Genomic DNA, 21,836 nt, shown 5'->3' with positions numbered 1-21,836 from the left:
AAATGACAAAAGTGTGGACATCGTAATTATTATTTTGAAACATCAAACACATGTCATCATGTCAGCAAATAATTTTTAATTAAAGTAGTATTCGACAAACTTTTAACCATGAAATGTCAAAATCATGAAACTGGAGAGTGAAAAATGCTTTCAACTTTTCTATTCACCAGAAAGACTAACATAATTACATTCAAACCCCATCCTGCAAAACATAGTACATAATTACACCGTCAAGCACCATGGAGCAAGCGACCTCAGTCACTAATCGAACAAGCTGCAGTGTGGTGAATCACTAGCGGAGGACCAAAGTGACAGCGGTGCACAGCAAACTGAGGATCGGGGCTGTCGGAGAGAAGTCATGAGGGCCAAGCCCCATGTTGTGAGTGGGAAGGGGAAAAGATGAAATAACGAGAGGCAGCAAGGTCCTAACTTTATTCTGCCGGAAACAAAGAAAACAAATAGAAAAGCAAAAAAGAAAACCGGACGATGACCGGCAGCCACAATGGATCAAAGGATTAAAATGGAGGGGAAGAGGCTCAAGATAATAAAAAAGACTGACCAAACTTACTTTCTTTCCTTTTATATTATGACGATCCCTGGCAAGTACGGTGGTATGTACTGCAATTGCTAGCAACTTTCTTGTCACCCATGCACGGACCATATTGTTTACCCTTGCCACAACTTGGAGTTTTTTTAGCGTTGTTAGTGAATGCAATCGTTGATTTTCCGTTGCTACCGGCGAGCACTCGGCGGATGTAGGAATCCGTCAACATCTCCAGCTCCATATCGTCACCGATGAAGCTGCTGTAGTCATCATCGTCGAGCCCTACACTGTCACCGCCACCGTGGCCACCCCAGAAAGCGGTGTCATTGAACTTCTCCGCTAACACAGCAACTCTGAAACATTTGGCGTTGAAGATGAGTAATATTGCCATTACAAATAATACTGATAGAGAGATTAAACCTCCATCTCTCTTATTAACAACCCTCATTTTCTTTCACTTTTTGCTTACAAAGGAAATGAGGTAACTAAACAAAGAAGATTGGAGTCGTTAGCTAAAAGGGATCACTTAAATGCAAAAAGGAGAGTTGGGGAAAGTGGGAATCCATTTAGTATACCATCATGTGATCTCAATTGATTTTTGTTTCAAAATATATATTATATAATTAGAGCAACACAAAATATAATTATTTTATATACCTTTTTCACCCTTCTTTATAATTATTTAATTTCAAATTATTTAATGACATTTAAAAAAAATTCATATCATTGACACATAATTTTAATATTTTTTTTATCTTAAATCTTGAAATCTAAACTCTAAATATTAAATCATGAATCTCGAATCCTAAACTCTAATATTGAACCTCGAACCCTAAACCCTAACATTGGACCTTGAACCTCAAACTTGAACTTTGAACCTCGAGTTTGGGGTTCAATATTCAAGATTTAAGGTTTAAAGTTTGTAGTTTAGGGTTCGAGATTTATAATTCAGGGTTCGAGATTTAGAGTAAAAAATTACTAAAATTATGTATCCAAACTAATTATATCATTAAATAATTAAAAAATTATAAATAAAATAGTTGCAAGAGTAGGATAAAATAATTTCTTCAAACTATTATTACTATTATTTTCGTCCCTTAAACAATTGAATTTATTTAAACCACAAAGCAGATGTTATAAGAAAATGCCAGAATTCATGTGCTTTCTGTTACAAAATTCGTTTTTCTTTATTAATTATAACGGTAATAATTATTAGGGTGTATAAATTTCGGGTAAAACTGAATTAATTTGGTTAATTTATCGAATTTAGTTAATTAGTCTATTAACTAAATTAATTCGATTGGGATCGGTTAATAATTTTTTGGAAGTTCGGTTAACGGTTAATTCAGTTTGAAATCAGTCAGTTAACCAAACGTAATAAATAATATTATAATATATAAGTATTCGGTTGGGGGTCGGTCGGTTCGGTTAATTTTTTAGAAGTATAAATTAATCGGTCAGTTAATTTGGTTAATTTTTTATATGTTTTATACTTGTCCTAACCAAAAATTAAAATATATATAAATTTCAATTAATTAGGTTAACCGACTGAATTAACCGAAAAAGTTCGGTTCAATTAATTTTTCTAAAAATAATTTCGGTTTGATTAACAATTAAAAATTTAAAAGAATCAATTAATTTGATTGATGATAGTTCGAGTCAGTTAACTGATTAAACACCTATAATAACTACATAACTTTTCACATATTTAAAACATTCTTGAAAGTTTATATTTTTCATTTATGTCCAATACAATATCAAATGTGAATATTTAAAACAAAAATTAACACTAAATAATTTCTTTGGGTGTGTAAAAACTTTTAGAAAATATTAGTGGGAATCTTCAAATTTTTTTAAAAATATTATTTTCCCTTTAAAGATTTTAGAAAATTTTAATTACACACCTTCAAGTTTTTAAAATTTCCCATTATACTTTTAATTTGTTTTAAAAATTTTAATTAAAATCACTTAAAATATTTGAAAGTTCTCATTAATCTCAAAAAAATTTTAAAAATTTAATTAGACCTCAATTTTTTTTTATAAAAAGTTTCTCATTAAACTTGTAAAATTTTTAAAATTTTCTAGACCCCTCAAAACTTTATCCCAAAATTCACCACTGAGAATGCCCTTGGTCCTTCCTAAAATGCTATATGGTGTCTTTTTATTGATTCAGTATTCTTTGGACATCAATTGACCTATTGAAGTATGAATGGCAAGTGTTCTGCGCTTGTTAGGAAGACCTTTCCTTAATGTATGCTTGCCTACTGGTTGGGCCGATGAGGAATATTTTGAATGCTAATTTATGAGGATCCTCAACTCAGAGATTATAGAGAATATGAACAAAGTGGTATAGAGACCACTGAATAGGATCACGAGGTTGTTCAATAAGTCTTTAGATGCAAATATAATAACTTTTTATAACTTAAATATGGTTAAGACTGATGAAATTTTATTTGCAATTTAATTTTTTATTTTTATAAATAAAATAAATTTAAAAAATAAAGAAAAATTCGCAACAGTCATCAAGCCGATAATATTGAATTCGATTATTTAGATTTTTCCATATAAAATTGATTAATTCAATTGATATTCATAAATTTATCAATTTATTAAATATAAAATTCTAGCTGTGGAATTATGTAATATACACATCACTAACAAAAAGGTCAGCAATCCAAGACAAAGATGATTCATGCTCATCACCTTACTTTTCCTCTAAAACAAGCATTAAACACAACAATTTATTAAATATTATTCTTTTAAATCCTTACCATTTCAAATAATAATAAATAAAATATTTTTTTTCTTTATCGGTTGAATTTTAACTCAATTGGCTTAGATATTGTTGTTAGTAGAGAACAACATGAATTTGAATGCACTGAAACGTATTATCCTCTTATTTAAAGGTTGAAAAAAAGACTATAAATAATAGTAGACATGGCCTTAAAAAGAGTAGAGATGAAGATTACTCAAAAAAAAAAAACCCTTTTTACATAGTAAAATCCCCTTTTTTTTCTGACTAGAATCGTAAAAAAAAAAATTGATTGCAGTTTTTTTCCTAGTTTATTGATGTAAAAGGCCTCATGAAACATGCCATAAAGCCGACAATGTACCAAACAAAAAATAACAATTTCCCCTTCTTTGTTTATAATCCCATGACATACTGGCAACTAATTTGCGAAACAATTTCCATTGTTGCATTTGTTTATCAATTTTGAAATTTTATTTTCAAATGTGGAAGAAACAGAAGTTGCATTCTCCTCCAGGCAGTGAAAGAGTCCCCCTTTTGTACAAGGAAATTTGTTTGGTTTTGTATCATGTTTTTCTAGGATTTTGTTTTTCAACTTTCTACTTAACTTTGTTCCTTGTTTTTACTACATTTTAAATATATATATGTTCCAATGCATGAGCATATCATATACTTATTAAAGATTAGAAGGTGATTTTGTATAGTACAATGGTATAAATACAGTTCCATTTATGCAGGCAAATGATAACCAATCATCAAACTGCTCCATATCAAATCCTGAGCAAGACATTGGTGTTGAGGTGATGGATATAGGTTCCATATTTTTATTTCCCAGTTGTGAAGCAGACTTTATTTACTTAATCTTTTATGTGGAACATTTTCAGGCAGCCAATGTTGGATTGTCCAGAGTATTTTCACTGGTTAGTCAGAAATATGTTTTTTCATTATTCTCTTTGCATAGTACCTATTGAGTTGGCTGCAATTTGTAGGCAAAACCGGATGCTGGGAAGCTTATAATCGGCACCAACGCGCTTCTTATAGCATCTGCATCGGGTTTCCTGATTGTATGTTGTTCCTTTCCTTCCCTATGTTAATGAATTACAAGATGAGAAACTGGATAACAAGTCAGAAGCTTATGTAATTATATTGCAGCCTAAATATGGTGGAATGATAATAGACATCGTGTCAAGAGAAATAAAGACCCCACAACAGCAATCACAAGCTTTGGATGCCATCAAAAACATCATAACATATATTCTTCTGATAATTGTAATAGGGTAACTTTCCGTTTCACATTTTCCTTTTATACACACACTTGTTTGTTGAAATGCTTCACAAGGCAGTGCTCCTTTCTTGGTCTATGCTAAAGACTGTTCTTTGCAAGTAAAAACCATTCGAGGTTCCTTTCAATAGTATTGATACCTTTAGAAAGATCAGAGAACTGGTAAGAACCAAATCTGGGTATCTGTCATGCTTCAACATGGGATCCATATTTTACAAGTAAAATTTTTAACTTTTGAGATGGATGTCAAATGCATGCTTTACTTCATCAAAATTGCTATTTTTAAGTGAAGATAAAGGACGGGTTTGGGCTTCAAAAGCCTATTCTATGCAAGTTACGGCATTTTATAGAACAGAGCAGTATAATATTAACCTATGTTACTCGAACTTTAATGCAAGTGTTGGATATGAGTATGAATCCAAAATGAAAATATTTGATCTTTTGAAGGATTTTATATTTAAGGGTCCTTGAAAGATCATATCCCATTGCTATATCCAAATGTGTATAGGGAACAAATATAGAAAAACAAAAATTTCAAACAACATGATATAAACTCTAATTGAATATTAGTACCAACAGGAGAATACTAATTGATAGCTTAAATAGAATGGATTTAGTCTTGACTCTGTAGTAGTTGGTTGAGCCTATATTAGTTGATTTTTAACTTTTTAAAATGAATAAATCGACTCTTAAGGTTCTTCTTTTACCCATCCTATTTAGGTCTATATGCAGAGCAGTTCAAGCATGGTTGTTTTCTTCTACTGGTGAAAGGATTGTTGCTAGGCTAAGGCTTAACTTGTTCACTCACCTTATCCATCAGGTAAGACCTATCATGTCAGATATATGTAGAGACTTATGCTCATACTTGTAAAGGACAAAATGGTGAGGTTTTTTAGTCAAAGCGGATAATTTCTCGCAAGTTGAGTGCCGGTGTCCATGGTCTGCAAGTTATTTGGCTTTTCTTTCTTAATACCCTTTGCCCAGCACTCAATGTTTCAGCGGTTTTTATCCTAAAATTGTGGAACAGGAAATAGCCTTTTTTGATGTTACTTCAACAGGCGAACTCCTCAACAGGCTATCTGAGGACACACAGATCATTAAAACTGCAGCAACAACCAATCTTTCAGAGGCACTTCGGAATCTAACAAGTGCCATTATTGGCATTGGCTTCATGTATTCATCATCCTGGAAGCTAACATGTATGTTCTCTGTTTTTGCTTGCTTAACAAGTTTTCATTAATGTTGAGATTTATAGCAGTCACAATTGCTATTATTTGTGTTCAGTGCTATCCTTGGTAGTAGTTCCAGTTGCCGCAGTCGCCATGCGTAGATTCGGACGATATCTCAAACAACTTTCACACACAACACAAGCTGCAGCTGCAGTGGCTGCCTCGGTTGCTGAGGTTCGTAAGAACTGTAACGTGCTTCAAAACTGAAAAGCATTGAAAATTCTGTCCTTCATGACATACCCCTTGACGTTTAGGAATCTTTTGGAGCTATTCGAACAATTAGATCTTTTGCTCAAGAAGGCTATGCAGTCTCCAAGTACTCCGAGAAGGTTGATGAGAGACTGAAGATTGGACTCAAACGAGCTGTGAGTGTCCTTTCTATCTCTCAATCACACACAGATGGCCAGAACACGATATTTTTATTGTTATTTTTGTGGTTTTATCTCTTTACATCAATGATATTCAATTTAGTTAGTTGCAATTGTATTTGTTAAATCACGAACGCAGTTCGACTGCAACTTAAATCTCTGCATAGATGTTTAGCTTAAGTCTTAACTCTTGTTTTCTACAACAGAAAGTAGTTGGTCTGTACTTTGGAGGGCAGAACGCTGCATCCAAACTGTCAATTTTTATAGTGGTGAGCTATGGAGCCTACTTGACAATAACGGGATTCATGACTGCTGGTTCTCTTACATCTTTCATCCTTTATAGTCTCACAGGTACTATACAAGTTCCAGACAACTCTTATGTTCGATCTGCAACTTTGGTCGGAACATATTAACAGTTATTTGCATAGCATGTTTGTGATAAGCAATCTTCTATTTACCTGCAGTTGGATCCTCAGTGTCCTCATTATCAGGATCATATGTATCTGCCATGAAAGCTGCAGGGTCAAGTAGGAGGGTTTTCCAGCTATTAGATCGTGTCTCAGGCATGCCAAAACCAGGAGATAAGTGTCCAGTGGGGTTAGTCAAATTAAAATTTCATTAAATTTAAATTCCACTAGTTTACACCTATGGCAGGCTGTAACACAGTGGGGTTAGTCAAATTACAATTTCATTAAATTTAAATTCCACTAGTTTACACCTATGGCAGGCTGTAACACAACATTGTATGAGAAATGCTAAAAAGAGGCTTAAACTTTATTTATGCCATGCAAGTTAACCCAATGGACCATCATGTTAAATAAACATGTTATGCTGTGAATGGCAGAAATCCAGATGGAGATGTAGAATTGGATGATGTCTGGTTTGCTTATCCTTCTCGGCCAAGTCATATGGTACTTAAGGTAATGGTTTCTCTGCTACACAAATGAATTTAAAGAATATCATATACCGTTACACACGCACAGACACAAAAAAAAAAAGAGTTTAATAGAACATATTCTACTCTAGCAAACTAACCCATGTTTTGCCTCATTATTGTGCATTGATTCAATGGTTTTTGATTTTGTTCAGTTAGCTCCTTCCTTTTAAGACTTGGAAGAATATCAAAATTAAAACAAGGGCAAAATCAAAATGTTCTAATAGCAAATTCTGAATCTTTTGTCGGTTTTTTATCAAATAAAAAAAAGTTTAGAAAATAGACGAAGTTTCAGATTATTTAGTTAATATGGTTTAAATTGATAGGAAAGAGGGAAAGTTTAACTAAGTTTTAATGTGCACCTCACGTGCAAGGTTAGAAGAGAAGTGCTATCCAAAAACGGATTAGAGCAATGAATGTATAATCTAATGAATATTCGAGCTAGAAAGATCTGATGTTGTATTGAATTGAAGTACCAATTATCAAGCTTTTAACTGATAATAATAGATTTACTATATTTAAGTAACAACAATGCATACATTCACTAGATAATGTAAAATCTGAATGGAACTGCAGGGAATAACTATGAAACTGAAGCCTGGCTCAAAAGTTGCCCTTGTTGGACCCAGTGGTGGTGGAAAAGTAAATATTGCCATCCCCTTTCCCTTCCTTGACACTTCTTGGACTAACAAATTACTGAAAGCTGAATCTCCGATCTGTTGCAGACGACAATAGCAAACTTAATCGAAAGGTTTTACGATCCTCTCAAGGGAAAGATTTTGTTAAATGGGGTTTCTTTACTGGAAATATCACATCAATATCTTCATAGAAAGGTGGAGTCTTTTTTGCTGATCTTTCTCAATGTTTGTATGCCTTCAAAACAAACTCCACTCATTTTCTAGTGTTTATATTTAAGGTCTTATATTTTCAGACCTTTATTGTTGGTCTTGTTTTACTAAATACAGGTTAGCATAGTTAGCCAGGAACCAGTTCTTTTCAATTGTTCCATAGAGGAGAACATTGGGTATGGAGTCAATGGCGAAGTCGGCAAAACTGAGATACAATATGTGGCTGTAAGTTAATGACTATAATCCTTTTTACCAATGATAAATGAAACAGTAGTAGATTCACTTTTTTAAAATATCGTGTGCATATAAGATGGGTGCAGAAAATGGCGAATGCCCATGGATTCATTGAAAAATTTCCTGAGAAATATGAAACAGTTGTGGGTGAACGGGGCTTGAGGCTGTCAGGAGGTCAAAAACAAAGACTAGCAATTGCAAGATCACTGTTAATGAATCCCAGTGTATTGCTTTTGGATGAAGCCACAAGTGCTCTTGATGCTGAGAGTGAATACCTAGTTCAGGTCAGACTCTTAGCTGCTTTTCATAAACCTGTCTCCGGGTTGGGCAGATCGGCTCATTTTCGGCTTGCCTCGGCTGTAGGCCTGGTTCATTATTAATTTAATTTATGTGATGGTGCTTGATAGGAAGCTATGGATTCATTGATGAATGGTAGGACTGTTCTAATCATAGCACATAGGCTGTCAACAGTAAAAAATGCGAACAACGTAGCTGTTATCTGTGATGGTCAGATAGCTGAGAGTGGCACTCATGAACAGCTTCTCACACAGGATGGTATCTACACAGCACTTGTTATGAGGCAACTACAATGATCAAACACTAATTAATAATATCTATTATACTAAAAACAATACTTTTAATGTGTTTCTATTTCGGATATTCAATCTCGTAATAAATTATCAACTTTGTTTCAGTAATCCAACAATCTTTAAGCTCAGACGCATATGTTACATGAGAAATTGGTTCAACCTTGAACCAAAAACAAAAAATATGAATATCTTTCGCTAGCATAAATATGAATATCTCATGAAAGGAAAACCAAACCGAGGAAAGAGATATCAACATACTCCGTGCTCTGATGCAAAATGTCTAAGCCATCTAGCGGTCGAGCACTAAAGACCATTTTTACGGTATGTGTATGTGCATCTGCATGTTCACTCAAATTCGAGAGGATAACTTCCCTATACCTCATCAAATGATGCCCTAGTGGGGGACTCCCATGAAACATCCGACAATTAGAATCTCTCAAGGTGAAGTGAGTTTCGAGATCTCTACAAATAGTTTGTGCAAGGCTTGAGGCTTTGAGAAAAATGGTGAGTAGTCAGCACCTTTTAGACGAAATACTTTTTCCGGTGGGCTTGAGTTAATCATGCTCTCTTGAAGCACCACTGGTATGGCATTATCTTCAGGAGTTTCTACATAAAAACGCCTCACAGATCCGTATTTCATGTCAGAAAGTGAAAGCTTCTCCAAAACTGGTGCGAATATGGGATCGGCCTCATTGAAACAGATGCTAATGCAACATCCTGGCCAGCAAAATGTGGAATAAAATCAGCAGTTGTAATTTTGAACATCGACACACATAGAAGATAAATTGAGTTTTTTGAACAATATAAAATCGAAAGATTAGTTAATCAATCAAAATGATTTAGACAACGAAGTTAGAAGGAGATGACAAACTACTAATTACCTAACGTGTTCACATTGCAATTTAAATATGAAATTTTACAAGTATTCATAAGAGAAGTATGTGGTTATGGAGATCATGCACATTGTTGCCAGCCAGTGTGGTAGAATATCTAACAAGGATGCTAAATGATCTCGTTATAAGACATATAAGTTGCACACTTTGTTTTTGGCAGGTTGCTAAGACATATAAGTTGCACACTTTGTTTTTGGCAGGTTGCTAGAATTCTCCTGTTTATGTATCTATTTTACCATATCTACTTGCACCATGATCCGGTAAAATTCCTGCAAAACTCTTATCTGGTTTTAGCTATAGGTGTTTATTATTTCCGAGCATCAATTATTTTTCCAGACATTTTGAATTCTAACTATTAAACTGCTGACGCATACCATATGTAACTTCAGAACATAGGTCTATTTTGTTATTGAAGTGCTGAGAAAACTTAAGTTCACTTCACGACTGACGATAGTAAATCTCGATATAACACCCTTAGCCATGCTTTGTTCTTTATGCGTTTACATGGATTTGGCATTTAAAAATCAATTTTTTATTTTTTATTTTATTCTGAAAATCTATGAGTTTGGTTCTATGTTAACAGCCAACCGCCATTTTCTCCTCAAACCAGGTTAAGCAGGTTAATAATTTGGGACAGTTGTTAATATCCATTGTGCCTTTAGTCCTATCAGTTATGAACTTAATGTGGTTCGGAAAGATTATCAAGAGACTAATGAAGACATTAGCAAAGAGGCATTGAAATGTACATCGAAGCAGATACTGGTAAAGTGAGAGTGGGAAAGAGAAACCCTTTCATTTAGGCTTAATTCCCTGTGCATTCCCTGTTTGACTTTGTGAATGTTGTAAATGGTGTAAAGAGTACAGGTAAAAACCATAAAACTGTAATGGCTTCTGCTTCAATGTAAAAAGGAAAAACCCATCTTGTAGTGCTGAAAAATGATTAACAAAATCTGATTAACGATGGATCGATATGAAATCTAGTTGGAAATAGTAAAGGGCCAATGATGGAATTTTTTCTTTGGGTTCTATATTTCAAGTCACAGTGGATTACATTACGCTCATGTGTATGAAGGTGGTTGAATAAATTTTGGTGCTCCATGAGATTATGTCATTGATTTTCATTGCAATATACAATCCCTTACCAAAGCTCCGAAAGGGAAATTTTGTGAATGTTATCTTTGATCCATTAACATTATCATAATTAGGTCAAGCATCTCATTCTTCTTTTCACTCAATTATTGATTGACAAAACTTTACATATGATAAATATAATTAGATTGATTATCTGTTGAATTGCAAAATATTAATTGTATAAAATAATATGCAAGTATGTAAAAATCACTTAAATAAATTAATATTTTATACACTGCTAGTAAAATTTAAAAATTTCACAAGTAGGATTGAATGTCTACAAGTGAATGTAGGATATAGCATAAGATTTAAAAAATATATATATAATAAAAGATAATATTTAATTCATTGTCAATGCATAAACTATATACACCATCAACGCATCACTATTCCCCACATCATTAATGAGTCAAATATTAAAAAATGATTAAAATTTTATTTAAATGTAATTAAGATTAATTATAATTTATCATCTTCATCTCTTAATAACAATACAAAAGTTTTAACTTAGAGTTTTAAAAATCTTGAAAAGAAACCTTAGATTGAATGAAGACAGTTCTTTTTCTTGTTCTTTATTACTATTGGCGCGATTTAATTTTATTAGCAGAATAAATTTGAAGGTATGATTTTATTACCTTGTTAAAACTTAGTTTATATGATTATGGATTTTGAGAAATTTGTGAATTTTTTTAAAGTTTAAAATCTTTTAATTGGTTGCTTGAACAAGTAATATTCTAAAATATAGTGCTAATTATTATTCATTGAAAGTGTCAAATTTGATGGGGCAATAACTAAAAAAGAAACTTCTAATATTCATATTATTGATGATTTTCTTTGAAAAAAAAAGTATTTTTGATAGAAAGGAATTGTAAATTTTCTTATAAATTTTAATAATTTTTTAGAATTTTAGTTAATTTTTAACTTTAAACCCGAACCTTAATCATATAAATTTTAATTATAAGAATTAATAAACCCTAAAGTATTTTCTTTTTATGTTAATATAGGAGGAGGAAGATGGAAAATTATAGAGGTAGAGTTATAATTAATTTTAATTATGTTTAAATAAAATTTTAAGTAATGATTAAGAAATCTTTCAATCATTTAATATTTTTTTCATTAATGATACAGAAAACATATGTATCCATCAAATATTATCTCATAAAAAATAAATAACAAACACAATTTTTTAAGTCCAAATATTAATGATTTGAGTTTAGTTTGAGAAAAAAAAGAAAGAAAGGAAGAAGATAAATATTGTAGACAAAATAAAGCGAAAGATTTCCTCGTCTTTGGGTCTGTCTATTTGCAGGGAAGTGGGGGTAAAGTTAATGAAAGGAAGATAACATGATAATTAAGTGCGAATAAAATTCCATTTGATTCGAAAAATTTAATAAAATTTTTAAATTTTGAATTAAAAAGTTGAAGTTATTTATGTTAATCAAGTTATTTGGATCAACTCAAATAAAAAATTAAATTTTTCAATTTAAGTCAAATATGAATTATACAATTCAAGTTATCTGGAAATCTAAATAAGAAAAGGTAAAACTATGTCATTTTGATAAATGCTTACATTTTCTAAAGTTAAAAGTCAAAACCATTTTACGCTGTTGTGATAAATATTTACTCATTAAGTTAAAAAGTACAATAATTATTTTATTTATGTAATTAAATAATCTTGTACTTTGTCTACTAGTTAAATAATAAGTCCATATAAACATAGCATTAAGTATAAATAATATGATTCGTTAATACGACTCAACTTGACTCGAAATTTTTTGACTCGATTCAAAAAAATTTAAATTGAGTTCAATTGCTAAAATAGTATTCGCCAACTCGACTAATTCAAATTTTTTTAACTCGATTTAACTCGACTCGATCAAATACTCACCCTAATAAAAACATGTTTTTTTTTTGTTAATTGGGTTTCTCGTTGAGAGGTCCCTTTGTTTAATACTTTAAGTTGAAAGAAAGAAGAAGATGACAAAAGTGTGGATATAGGAATTATCATTTTCAAACATCAAACACATGTCATCATGTTAGCAAATAATGTTTTTAATTAAAGTAAAATTCGACAAACTTTAAACCATGAAAATGGAGAATTAAAAATGTCCTTTTTTATAAAATTAACCTAAAAAATTTAATTAATTATATAAATGACTCATTTTTTTATTAAACACGTAAATGACCTAAAATCTAAAGTGAAAATTAGTGGACCCAAAGAGTTTGGCACCACCAACATTCCACGTTAACAACCGGAATAAAAAATAATTTTTTTAGTTGAGCCATGTAGAATGACGTTACTTGTATAAATATTAAAAAATACTATAATTTTTTAAAAATAGAAGGACTTTAATAAAAATTTCTATTTTTTGGTGAAGCCAAATAAATTGAGATCACCAGTTTCCAATGTGATTTTCTTTTTAAATTTTTTAAAATTTTAAATATATTAAAAAAAGTTAAGTATAATTAATTTTAAAAGTTTAATATATTTAAAATTTTAATATACTTAATATATATTTTTAATAGGTAAAAACAAAAAAAAAGTTCTTAATATATTTAAAATTTTAAAAAACTTAAAAAAATTAAATATATTAAAATTTTAAATATATTAAAATTTGTTAAGTATAACTAATTTTAAAATTTTAATTTATTTTTAAAAAATTAAAAATATTAAAAAAAGTTAAATATAACTAATTTTAAAATTTTAATATATTCAATATTTTAAAATATTTTTAATAGGTAAAGATAAATTTTTTTAATGTATTTAAAATTTTTAAAAACTTAAAAATTTTAAATATATTAAAATTTAAATATATTAAAGAAAATGTTGAGTATAACTAATTTTAAAATTTTAATATAATTGGGAAAATTTATTTTAAAGTCTCTCTATTTTTCAAAAATTATAATATTTCTCTAGTATTTGTATAAGTAGCGCCATTCTACACGGCTCAACTAAAAATTTGATTTTTTTTATCTTGATTGTTGACGTAACATGCTAGTGGCACAAAACTTTTTATCTCCATCAACTTTTACTATAAATTAGATTATTTATATAATTAATTAAATTTTTTGGGTTAGTTTTATAAAAAAATCCAAGAAAATTGCTTTCAACTTTTCTATTCCCCCGGAAGGCTTTAAAATAATTACATTCAAACCACATCCTGCGAAAAATAGTACATAATTACACCGTCAAGCACCATGGAGAAAGAAGGGAGCCGGCGAGGGAGGAGGAATCCGCGGTCATCTAAGCGACCTCAGTCACCAATCGAACAAGCTGGTGTGGTGAATCACTAGCGGAGGACCAAAGTGACAGCGGTGCACAGCAAACTGAGGATCGTGGCTGTCCGATAGAAGTCATAAGGGCCAAGCCCGATGTTCTGAGTGGGAAGGGGGAACCCCCACAAGATGAAATAACGAGAGACAGCATGGTCCAAACTTTATTCCGCCGGAAACAAAGAAAACAAATAGAAAAGCAAAAAAAGAAAAAGAAAACCGGACGATGACCGGCAGCCACAATGGATCAAAGGATTAAAAGGGAGGGGAAGAGACTCAAGATAATAAAAAAGACTGACCAAACTTACTTTCTTTCCTTTTATATTATGACGATCCCTGGCAAGTACGGTGGTATAAACCGCAATTGTCAGCAACATTCTGGTCATCATCCATGCACTGACCATATGGTTTACCCTTGCCACAACTTGGAGTTTTTTTAGCGTTTTTAGTGGGATCAGTTTTTGAATTTCCGTTGCTACCGTCGAGCACTCGGCGGATGTAGGAATCCATCAACATCTCCAGCTCCATATCGTCACCGATGAAGCTGCTGTAGTCATCATCGTCCAGCCCTACACTGTCACCGCCACAGTGGCTACCCCTGAAAGCCTTCTCCGCTAACACAGCAACTCTGAAACATTTGGCGTTGAAGAGTAATATTGCCATTACAAATAATAATGATAGATAGATTAAACCTTCTTCTCTCTTATTAACAGCCCTCATTTTCTTTCACTTTTTGCTTACAAAGGAAATGAGGTAACTAAACAAATAAGATTGGAGTTGTTAGCTGAAAGGGATCACTTAAATGCAAAAAAGGAGAGTTGGGGAAATTGGGAATCTATTTACTATTCCATCCTTGATCTCAATTGATTTTTGTTTCAAAAATATATTATATAATTATACCAAGACAAAAATATAATTATTTTATAGACTTTTTTCACCATATTATTCATAATTTCTTTTTAATTATTTAATGATATTTCAGAATTTTTTACATATTATTGATACATAATTTTGATACTTTTTTTATCTTAAATCTCGAAACCTAAAAGCTTAAATCCTCAACCTTAACCTTGAATCTTGGACCCCAAACTTTAAAAATTTTTAAAAGTTCTCATTATACCTTTTAATTTATTTTGAAAATTTTAATTAAACACAATTAAAATATTTGAAAATTCTCATTAATCTCACAAAAAATTTTAAAAATTTAATTAGACCCCAATTTTTTTTATAAAAAAATTATCATTAAACTTCTCAAATTTTTTAAACTTTTCTAGACACCTCGAAACTTTGTCCTAGAATTCACCATTAAGAGTGCCTTTGGTCCTTCCTAAAATGATATATGGTGTCTTTTTATTGATTCGGTATTCTTAGGACATCAATTATGAGGATTCTCAACTTAGGAATCATAGAAAATATAAAAAATATGGTATGAAGATCACAAAATAAGATCACGAGGTCGTTAGATGCAAATATAATAACTTTCTATAACTTAAATATGGTTAAGACTTATGAAATTTTATAATTGTAATTGTAATTTTTTTATTTTTATAAATAAAATAAATTTAAAAAGTAAAGAAAAAGTCGCAACAGTTATCAAGCCGATAATATTGAATTCGATTATTTAGATTTTTCCATATAAAATTGATTAATTCAACTGATATTCATAAATTTATCAATTTATTATATACATCACTAACAAAAGGTCAGCAATCCAAGACAAAGATGATTCATGCTCATCACCTTACCTTTCCTCTAAAACAAGCATTAAACACAACAAGTTATTAAATATTATTCTTTTAAATCCTTACCATTTCAAATAATAATAAATTAATTAATTTTTTTCTTTTTGGGTTGAGTCTTAACTTGATTGGTATGATTACTGTTGTTAGTAGAAGAGGACGTGAATTTAAATGTGCTGAAATGTATTATAGTCTTATTTAAATGTTAGAGAAGCACTATAAATAATTATAGACATAACTTTAAAAATAGTAGAGATGAAGATTACTAAAAAAACCCTTTTTACATAATAAAATCCCCTTTTTTTTTCCGACTAGAATCATAAAAAAAAAAGAATTGATTGCAGTTTTTTTCCTAGTTTATTGATGTAGAAGGCCTCATGAAACATGCCATAAAGCCAACAATGTACCAAATAAAAAATAACAATTTCCCCTTCTTTGTTTATAATCCCATGAAATACTGGCAACTAATTTGCAGAAGCAATTTCCATTGTTGCATTTGTTTATCAATTTTGAATTTTTATTTTCAAATGGGGAAGAAACAGAAGTTGCATTCTCCTCCAGGCAGTGAAAGAGTACCCCCTTTTGTACAAGGAAATTTGTTTGGATTTGTATCATGTTTTTCTAGGATTTTATTTTTCAACATTCTACTTGAGTTTGTTTCTTGTTTTTACTACATTTTAAATATATATATATGTTTCAATGCATGAGCATATCGTATACTAATTAAAGATTAGAAGGTGATTTTGTATAGTACAATGTTATAAATACAGTTCCATTTATGCAGGCAAATGATCACCAATCATCAAACTGCCCCATATCAAATCCTGAGCATGACATTGGTGTTGAGGTGATGGATATTTGTTCCATATTTTTATTTCCCAGCTGTGAAGCAGGCTTTATTTACTTAAATCTTTTATGTGGAACATTTTCAGGCAGCCAATGTTGGATTGTCCAGAGTATTTTCACTGGTTAGTCAGAAATATGTTTTTTCATTATTCTCTTTGCATAGTACCTATTGAGTTGGCTGCAATTTGTAGGCAAAACCAGATGCTGGGAAGCTTATAGCATCTGCATCGGGTTTCTTGATTGTATGTTGTTCCTTTCTTTCCCTATGTTAATGAATTACAAGATGAGAAACTGGATAACAAGTCAGAAGCTTATGTAATTATCTTGCAGCCTCAAAATGGTGGAATGATTATAGACATCGTATCAAGAGAAATAAAGACCCCACAACAGCAATCACAAGCTTTGGATGCCATCAAAAACACCGTAACATATTCTTCTGATAATTGTAATAGGGTAACTTTCCCTTTCACATTTTCCTTTTATACACACTTTTTTGTTGAAATGCTTCACAAGGCAGTGCTCCTTTCTTGGTCTATGCTAAAGACTGTACTTTGCAAGTAAAAACCATTCGGGGTTCCTTTCAATAGTATTGATACCTTTAGAAAGATCAGAGAGCTGGTAAGAACCAAATCTGGGTATCTATCATGCTTCAACATGGGATCCATATTTTACAAGTAAAATTTTGAACTTTTGAGATGGATGTCAAATGCATGCTTTACTTCATCAAAATTGCTATTTTTAAGTGAAGATAAAGAACGGGTTTGGGCTTCAAAAGCCTATTCTATGCAAGTTACGGCATTTTATAGAACAGAGCAGTACAATATTAACCTATGTTACTCGAACTTTAATAATGCAAGTGTTGGATATGAATATGAATCCAAAACGAAAATATTCGATCTTTTGAAGGATTTTATATTTAAGGGTCCTTGAAAGATCATACCCCATGCTATATCCAAATGTGTATAGCGAACAAATATAGAAAAACAAAAATTTCAAACAACATGATATAAAATCTAATTGAAGATTAGTACCAACAGGAGAATACTAATTGATAGCTTAAATAGAATGGATTTAGTCTTGACTCTGTAGTAGTTGGTTGAGCCGATATTAGTTGATTTTTAACTTGTTAAAATGAATAAATCGACTCTTAAGGTTCTTCTTTTACCCATCCTATTTAGGTCTATATGCAGAGCAGTTCAAGCATGGTTGTTTTCTTCTACTGGTGAAAGGATTGTTGCTAGACTAAGGCTTAACTTGTTCACTCACCTTATCCATCAGGTAAGGCCTATCATGTCAGATATATGTAGAGACTTATGCCCATACTTGTAAAGGACAAAAATGTGAGGTTTTCTAGTCAAAGCGGATAATTTCTCGCAAGTTGAGTGCCGGTGTCCATGATCTGCAAGTTATTCGGCTGTTCTTTCTTAATACCCTTTGCCCAGCACTCAATATTTCAGCAGTTTTTATCCTAAAATTCTGCAAGAGGAAATAGCCTTTTTCGATGTTACTTCAACAGGCGAACTCCTCAGTAGGCTATCTGTGGACACACAGATCATTAAAACTGCAGCAACATCCAATCTTTCAGAGGCACTTCGGAATCTAACAAGTGCCATTATTGGCATTGGCTTCATGTTTTCATCATCATGGAAGCTGACATGTATGTTCTCTGGTTTTGCTTGCTTAACAAGTTTTCATTAATGTTGAGAGTTATAGCAGTCACAATTGCTATTATTTGTGTTCAGTGCTATCCTTGGTGGTAGTTCCGGTTACCGCAGTCACCATGCGTAGATTCAGACGATATCTCAAACAACTTTCACACACAATACAAGCTGCAGCTGCAGTGGCTGCCTCGGTTGCTGAGGTTTGTAAGAACTGTAACGTGCTTCAAAACTGAAAAGCTTTGAAAATTCTGTCCTTCATGACAAACCCCTTGACGTTTAGGAATCTTTTGGAGCTATTCGAACAATTAGATCTTTTGCTCAAGAAGGCTATGCAGTCTCCAAGTACTCCGAGAAGGTTGATGAAAGACTGAAGATTGGGCTCAAACGAGCTGTGAGTGTCCTTTCTATCTCTCAACCACACACAGATGGCCGGAACACGATATTACAATTGTTATTTTTGTGGTTTTATCTCTTTACATCAATGATATTCAATTTAGTTAGTTGCAATTGTATTCGTTAAATCACGAACGCAGTTCGACTGCAACTTAAATCTCTGCATAGATGTTTAGCTTAAGTCTTCACTCCTGTTTTCTACAACAGAAAGTAGTTGGTCTGTACTTTGGAGGACAGAACGCTGCATCCAAACTGTCAATTTTTATAGTGGTGAGCTATGGAGCCTACTTGACAATAACTGGATCCATGACCGCTGGTTCTCTTACATCTTTCATCCTTTATAGTCTCACAGGTACTATACAAGTTCCAGACAACTCTTATGTTCGATCTGCAACTTTGGTCGGAACATATTAACAGTTATTTGCATGACATGTTTGTGATAAACAATCTTCTATTTACCTGCAGTTGGATCCTCAGTGTCCTCATTATCAGGATCATATGTATCTGCCATGAAAGCTGCAGGGTCAAGTAGGAGGGTTTTCCAGCTATTAGATCGTGTCTCAGGCATGCCAAACCAGGAGATAAGTGTCCAGTGGGTTAGTCAAATTACAATTTCATTAAATTTAAATTCCACTAGTTTACACCTATGGCAGGCTGTAACACAGTGGGGTTAGTCAAATTACAATTTCATTAAATTTAAATTCCACTAGTTTACACCTATGGCAGGCTGTAACACAACATTGTATGAGAAATGCTAAAAAGAGGCTTAAACTTTATTTATGTCATGCAAGTTAACCCAATGGACCATCATGTTAAATAAACAAGTTATGCTGTGAATGGCAGAAATCCAGATGGAGAATTGGATGATGTCTGGTTTGCTTATCCTTCTCGGCCAAGTCATATGGTACTTAAGGTAATGGTTTCTCTGCTACACAAATGAATTTAAAGAATATCATATACCGTTACACACGCACAGACACACAAAAAAAGGAGTTTAATAGAACATATTCTACTCTAGCAAACTAACCCATGTTTTGCCTCAATATTGTGCATTGATTCAATGGTTTTTGATTTTGTTCAGTTAGCTCCTTCCTTTTAAGACTTGAAGAATATCAAAATTAAAACAAGGGCAAAATCAAAATGTGCTAATAGCAAATTCTGAATCTTTTGTCGGTTTTTTATCAAATAAAAAAAAGTTTAGAAAATAGACTAAGTTTCAAATTATTTTAATGTGTACCTCACGTGCAAGGTTAGAAGAAAAGTGCTATCCAAAAGCCGATTAGAGCAATGAATGCATAATCTAATGAATATTCGAGCTAGAAAGATCTGATGTTGTATTGAATTGAAGTACCAATTATCAAGCTTTAACTGATAATAATAGATTTACTATATTTAAGTAACAACAATGCACACATTCACTAGATAATGTAAAATCTGAATGGAACTGCAGGGAATAACTACGAAACTAAAGCCTGGCTCAAAAGTTGCCCTTGTTGGACCCAGTGGTGGTGGAAAAGTAAATATTGCCATCCCCTTTTCCTTCCTTGACACTTCTTGGACTAACAAATTACTGAAAGCTGAATTGTTATGCAGCACCAAGAAGCTGGCCATGCACACCAAATCATGCAGGAGCAGCAGAATCGAATGCAACTTCTGCCATCAAGTTCCATTTTGTTTCATTTTGTTACCTTAGTTGATGTAATGAAGTTCTAGTTCATTTAGAACTATGTTTGATTCATGATTGATGTAATTAGGTGGTGATTGAGTTGATAAATCAGCTTTGTTTATGTGTACAAGTTATTTTTCCTAGTTTCCATGTAATTAGTGGCATTAGGTAAGCATTAGGTGATGTTTGTCTTGTTTTGATCAGTTAATGACTGATATATGTAATGGCTATATGCCAATGTTTCTTGTTAATGAAAATTATCAGATTTCATTCATTTTTATGCTCCATTTTTCTTGCTTTTGTAACACCCCCTAACCCCAAACCGTCGCCGGAACAGGGCTACGAGGCATTACCGGATATATCAGACAACTTATGGATATTTTACAATTATTATAACATTCATAGTATAATTGAAGAATTATGTCCCTATAATGGACTTTCGAAGCCCAACACAAGTATTAAAGTGGAATGGAACGGGACTTGTTCGAGTATTCAGAGATTTTTTTTATTTTTACAAAAATTTCGACAGCACTTCTTCTTAATTTTTACATAAAACCCCCTGCAAATTCAAACCAAAAACCAACTAATCCAAAACCAATGGCACAATCAAAAACAATTTAAACCTAAATATATCTAAATCATAACCAATTCATTAACATAGTCATTTAATAACTAAACATTCATAATATTAATCCAAATTAACTAATAATTTCATTCATTTTTCATTCCAACTTATACCAAATTATATAGTATAATATTTACCATTTTATCAAACGAATAACAAAATATGGTATACCATTCTTATAACCAACTTTACAAGTATATCTATATAACTTATACAACACCTAGTACATGCCACTTTCAATTAAGAAAGAAAACATCACCCAAAATTTGCTGGAGTCGGGATCGTTCAGATGCTGGACCGGGGTACTAGACTCCTATTAACCTGCGCACGGAAACAACCGCACGCTGAGTATTCCGTACTCAGTGGTATTACCATAATTCAAATTATAATAGCAATAAAGAATTTTAATTACCAAACATGTAACTATCTAATTTCACAAATATCAATTCATTCTTAAACTTTCATTAATTAATAATAACGATACAATTTTTATCTATTCTTCAGTTTCCATCACATATTACATGTAACAATTTCAATCACTACATGAACATTAAGTTCATGCCTTTCATTTTCAATCTCAATTTCAATCCACTATTCAACTTTTTCGTTTCTTTCAATATTTCAATAATATAATCAATCAATTTATTTTAATTTCTCATTTTAGATATTCACCCTATTAACAAATCCGGACTTTGACGGATACACGGATTCCAACCCAACACACCAGTACGGCACATTGTGCCTAAAACGGTACATAGTACCTGATCAGTATACGACACATAAAGTGCCTAAAACGACACACGAGGTGCCTGATACGACACACGAGGTGCC

General features: G+C 32.0%; 2 protein-coding genes and 1 long non-coding RNA gene across 4 annotated transcripts; all 3 read left to right on the top strand.

The window, feature by feature from the left end:
* The first annotated feature begins 3,531 nt into the window (after positions 1-3,531).
* On the top strand, positions 3,532-8,886 carry LOC107924297 (ABC transporter B family member 27). 2 transcript variants are annotated; one of them, XM_016854662.2, is made up of 16 exons: positions 3,536-4,093; positions 4,178-4,213; positions 4,283-4,357; positions 4,446-4,570; positions 5,296-5,395; positions 5,603-5,774; positions 5,860-5,978; positions 6,059-6,169; positions 6,379-6,523; positions 6,637-6,769; positions 7,017-7,092; positions 7,683-7,748; positions 7,832-7,939; positions 8,072-8,179; positions 8,275-8,472; positions 8,596-8,886. In XM_016854662.2, exons 1-16 carry the CDS (start codon positions 4,025-4,027, stop codon positions 8,779-8,781), a joined length of 1,827 nt encoding a protein of 608 aa, XP_016710151.1. In that variant the 5' UTR covers positions 3,536-4,024; the 3' UTR covers positions 8,782-8,886. The 2 variants fall into 2 exon arrangements, with proteins under 2 accessions (XP_040936726.1, XP_016710151.1); XM_041080792.1 differs by lacking the exon at positions 8,596-8,886 and having other exon boundaries at positions 3,532-4,093; positions 8,265-8,425.
* Positions 8,887-17,791: 8,905 nt separating this feature from the next.
* On the top strand, positions 17,792-19,128 carry LOC107924810 (ABC transporter B family member 27). The gene is made up of 5 exons (XM_041081617.1): positions 17,792-17,938; positions 18,146-18,317; positions 18,403-18,521; positions 18,602-18,712; positions 18,922-19,128. The coding sequence occupies exons 1-5, from the start codon at positions 17,792-17,794 to the stop codon at positions 19,126-19,128; spliced, it is 756 nt and encodes a 251-aa protein (XP_040937551.1).
* Positions 19,129-19,314: 186 nt separating this feature from the next.
* LOC121203548 (uncharacterized) lies at positions 19,315-20,654 on the top strand. The gene is made up of 3 exons (XR_005904773.1): positions 19,315-19,627; positions 20,165-20,230; positions 20,308-20,654. It is a non-coding gene; the product is annotated as an uncharacterized lncRNA (long non-coding RNA).
* The last annotated feature ends 1,182 nt before the right edge of the window (positions 20,655-21,836 follow it).

The sequence above is a fragment of the Gossypium hirsutum genome, chromosome A11, assembly GCF_007990345.1.
Source record: "Gossypium hirsutum isolate 1008001.06 chromosome A11, Gossypium_hirsutum_v2.1, whole genome shotgun sequence".
In the NCBI taxonomy this organism is placed as follows: Eukaryota; Viridiplantae; Streptophyta; class Magnoliopsida; order Malvales; family Malvaceae; genus Gossypium; species Gossypium hirsutum.
Note: the sequence above shows the minus strand (reverse complement) of the source record. Positions and strands in the feature narration are given on the sequence as shown.